Source organism: Gouania willdenowi, chromosome 4 (genome assembly GCF_900634775.1).
Source record: "Gouania willdenowi chromosome 4, fGouWil2.1, whole genome shotgun sequence".
In the NCBI taxonomy this organism is placed as follows: Eukaryota; Metazoa; Chordata; class Actinopteri; order Blenniiformes; family Gobiesocidae; genus Gouania; species Gouania willdenowi.
Window position 1 is genome coordinate 36,694,210 of NC_041047.1, and position 4,223 is coordinate 36,698,432.

General features: G+C 39.1%; 1 protein-coding gene across 1 annotated transcript; it reads right to left on the reverse strand.

Annotated features, from left to right (window-relative positions):
• Positions 1-1,603: 1,603 nt before the first annotated feature.
• Positions 1,604-3,257, reverse strand: sox14 (SRY-box transcription factor 14). The gene is made up of 2 exons (XM_028445118.1): positions 2,992-3,257; positions 1,604-2,837 (listed from the first exon to the last, which is right to left on the reverse strand). Exon 2 carries the CDS (start codon positions 2,719-2,721, stop codon positions 2,005-2,007), a length of 717 nt encoding a protein of 238 aa, XP_028300919.1. The 5' UTR covers positions 2,722-2,837; positions 2,992-3,257; the 3' UTR covers positions 1,604-2,004.
• Between the last annotated feature and the right edge of the window lie 966 nt (positions 3,258-4,223).

The following is a 4,223-nucleotide window of genomic DNA, read 5'->3' on the forward strand; positions in this document are numbered from 1 at the left end:
CAAGGAGACTTTATTTAATTACTATTGAAGTAATCACATACAAGTTCTATAGTTACTTTAAAATCCACTCACTCTTTTGTATTTGTAAATTTAAGCCTAAGGGAACCAATGTTTGAGAGACATTTAGGGGTTTAGGAGAGCGCATATGAAATTATGGAGAGGGTGCTTATGATATGAAGAGGGGGTACACGCGATTTAACAAAAATGTAAAGGAGTACACGGGACAAAACAAAAACATTGTGAATAGTGAAAACAGAAAAATAATAAAAAATAAAAATCACAGCACTGCTTTAGCGTCGCTCTATTAGCTGAACCTGTAATTAAAGCAGTTCCTGTAGTGATTATGTAGCAGCTAAACGAGTCGGACGAGCGGGCGGGATCCCTCAGGGGTGGGAGTGGGGGGGGGGAGTCAAAGAACCGGTTCATCATGAGTTCTAAACACGCCTTCATAATAAAAAGCAACATGCCTGAACTGAACTGTGCTCCTCTATTAATCCTCATCATCATCACTAATAGTAATAAGCACAAAAACACACAAAGAACAGGAAGAGGCTATGGGATTAATTACGGAATCGATCAGATTATCTACAGCCAATCAACTCTATTGATCATCTGGGCTCAAACATTTAAAATTGTATTTTCCAAATCTAATATATCGAATTTAAATAATACAATTCTATATACTGAAGTGTTTTGTCTATTTTAAATAATTAATTTCAGCCTTATTTTGGTCATTTAAAGCAGTGCTTTTCAACCTTGGGGTCGTGACCCCCATGTAATTTAAATAGGGTCGCCTCAAATGTCTATAGTAATTGATATAAAAATAATTACTGATTAAAAACATATATAATTTTAAATCGTTTTTGAATTATTATTATTTGTTCAATTTAATCACAACACACACACACACGCACATCTTTAAAAAAAACTGTATTCTATACTTTTACACGTTCTCAAATATAAATCTATGATTTTAAAAAATGCAGTATAAAAAAAGAGGAAATGAAATAAATAAAATACTGGCGCATCTTGTCACTGTTGCATTAATCATCTGTATTTGTTACAAAGTATAACTAACATGATCAAAAACGAATTATTTAAAATAAAATAAAATAAATTATTTGGTTGATATAAAAAAAAGAAGAAGAAGGAGGTTGGAAACCACTGATTTAAAAAAAGGCTCCACGTGCGTTATCGTGTAGCAACAGATACAGGAATAAATAAATAAAATAAGATGTGGTTGAAGACAGATTGTCTTTATTGGAAATGTCTTTGCTCAGTATCTGAACAAAGAGGAGGTTTCAAACCTTCCACATACATTTTCCTTTCCATAACATGACAGGGTTTTAAATTACCATCTTTGATAGAAAATACACATAAATTTAGGTTTCCTTAAAATAAAAATAATTAGAAACTAAATCAAATGAATTAATATTACGCTTGGGGTTATATTAAAAGCACTGAACCACAGAATGAAACATCTTTTTTTTTCTCACCAATTTTAAGATGGAAGCATTTTTTTTATTTGTCTGCTGTGTTTATTTTAATTGTGGGATTAAATATAAACAATATAACCCGTATATAAACCAGCCTGTTGTCCTGATGTTATTAATAAATTTAATACAGGACGATAAACAGTTAATTGTGCAAAAATCCAAATGAGAGGAACTAAAAAGTATTGACTATACCTAATCAATAATCATTGATCAACACAAACCAGCCTTGAAATGTACACAATAAATAAAGTTAAAGGCCTCCTTTCTTTTTTTCTGGCTGCCATAAACGTTATTAGAACATTTATACATTTTCTTACAGTTCGCAGAGCTTCGTCCAAGAACTTCTGGAAAAGTTTCCCGTTCTTTCTTTTCTTTTCTTTTCTTTTTTTTTTTTTTTTTTTTGTTAATTCTGGACCGAGTCCGAGGCACCAGTGTCCAGTGTCCGTGCCGCTGTCCTTATATTTCATATTTACATGCATGTGATGTGAGTAAAAACGGGGTTCGGGGGTTACATGGCGGCGGCGTGTGCGGATGAATAGGGGTCTATCCCAGACTTGGTCATACCTGGAAACAGTATGTAGGCCACTGGGGGCTGTAAACTGGACGCGGACCAGGCTGTGCAGTTACACGGAACCACGTAGCCCGGGTTCGTGGGCGACGGGTGGGTGTGGGTGTGCTGACTGGGGCACCCCAGGGTGCCGAACGCGCCGTTCTGGTATCCCAACGAGGAGGCGTAGGGCAACGTGCTGGTGCTCAACGTGTGGGGCATCTCCGTCATCTTCTGGATGGCGCTGGTGCTGAACTGGCTCGGGTCGAGGAAGGAGTAGGGGGCGGAGGTGGGGGGCAGGAACGCCCGCACTTTGTCGGACGCGCCCAGCAGCGAGTCGGCGGCGGACACCGGGAGCCCCTTCAGGTGGTCCGTGTCCCCCAGGTAGGGCAGCGGGAACACGTAGCGGTCCTTCTTCAGCAGGTTCTTGGGTTTGCGCCGCGGGCGGTACTTGTAGTCGGGGTGTTCCTTCATGTGCTGCGCCCGGAGCCGCTTGGCCTCGTCGATGTACGGACGCTTCTCCGACTCTGAAAGCAGCTTCCACTCGGCCCCCAGACGCTTGCTGATCTCCGAGTTGTGCATCTTGGGGTTCTCCTGGGCCATTTTCCTCCTCTGGCCCCTGGACCAAACCATGAACGCGTTCATCGGCCTCTTGATATGATCGGCGGGTTTTGACATCTTTAAACTTTTTATCCCCCAAAGTGCAACAAGCAGGAAAAAAGTTGTTATAGGAGAAGATAAAGTGCAGTTCACCTGTCCAGGTACCAGGAACCAGTCATTGGCCCCGTCTGCGTCTGGATGATCAGAGACCGAAGAAGAAGAACAAGAAGAAGAACAAGAAGGAGGAGGAGGAGGAGAAATGAAAGGTAAATGTAAAAATCCAGCCACTGGACTTGTTCTTGCCCCGGGTTAAAAACACAAGCTGCGTTAAAGTCCAGTTATACTCACAACTGAGTCAAAGCAGCAAAACACAGGAAATCCACAAAGGTTAAAAAAAGCGCGAGGTTCCGCCGTCACTTTGCACGAGTCGTAAAAAGAGTTTTTTTTTTCTTCTTCTTCTTCTTCTTCTTCTTCTGTTCCACTCACACACACACACTCACACACACGCGCGCACTCTCTCACTCCTTCCCTCTCTATGTCTCTCTATCTCTCTCTCTTTCTCTCTGAGCACCTGGTTTGGAAATGAGCGGAAGGCGCGTGAATGCGAGCCAAAAGCGGTGAAGTTCAAAGGCTGGGCTGGTTTGGTTTCTGCACGCAATCTGACATAATCTACAGGGCGTTCACTCACAGGCACAGCGACCAATCAGCGGCCAGGGCGCGCGACGCGACGGAAATACCTTCACCGCGAAATATGGAAAAATATGGACAGGACAATGTAAACAAAAGAAGAAGAAGAAGAAGAAGAAGAGAAATAAATGTAAGAAGTGTGTGTGTGTGTGTGTGTGTGTGTGTGTGTGTGTGTGTGTGTGTGTGTGTGTGTGTGTGTGTGTGTGTGTGTTTTCCATTTCATGATGAATTGCATCAAACATGGACCTTTAACCTTAAAACCAGACTTTACGCACAGAGGTGACCCATACTGTACTGTACTACACGCACACACACGCACGCGCCTTTGTGCCGACAAACCACACAGGTTTAGCAGGAAACTGAAAGTTTAGACAAAAATCCCACGTTTTAAGGAATAGAAAACAACAACAACAACAATAATAATAATAATATTAATATTATTATTATTAATAATAATAATAATGATAATAATAATAATAATAATAATAATAATAATAATAATAATAATAATAATAATTTAAACTTGTAATAACATTTTCACACACCTTGTATATTTATGCTATTGTTGTTCTTATTTTTATTTGTTTATTGTTCTCTTTGTAAATACAATCTTTTTTTCTTTCTATCTTGTACCACGAGAGCTGTCTCTTTAATTTCGTTGTACTTTGTCTTAACTGCAATAAAAGCTTTGTATTTTATTTTATTCTATTCTTTATTTATTTATCTTCGTTTTGCTATAGAAATAATTAGCGTGGTATTTCTCACAACTATATAGTTGGTTGGCCATGACATGACACACACACACACACACACAGATATATATATATATATATATATATATATATATATATATATATATACTTCTCCAAAATAAACATATTCTTACGTTTAAA

Coding starts and splice junctions, on each gene's coding strand:
- sox14 (XM_028445118.1), bottom strand. CDS start 2,721: ATGTCAAAACCCGCCGATCATATCAAGAGGCCGATGAACGCGTTCATG.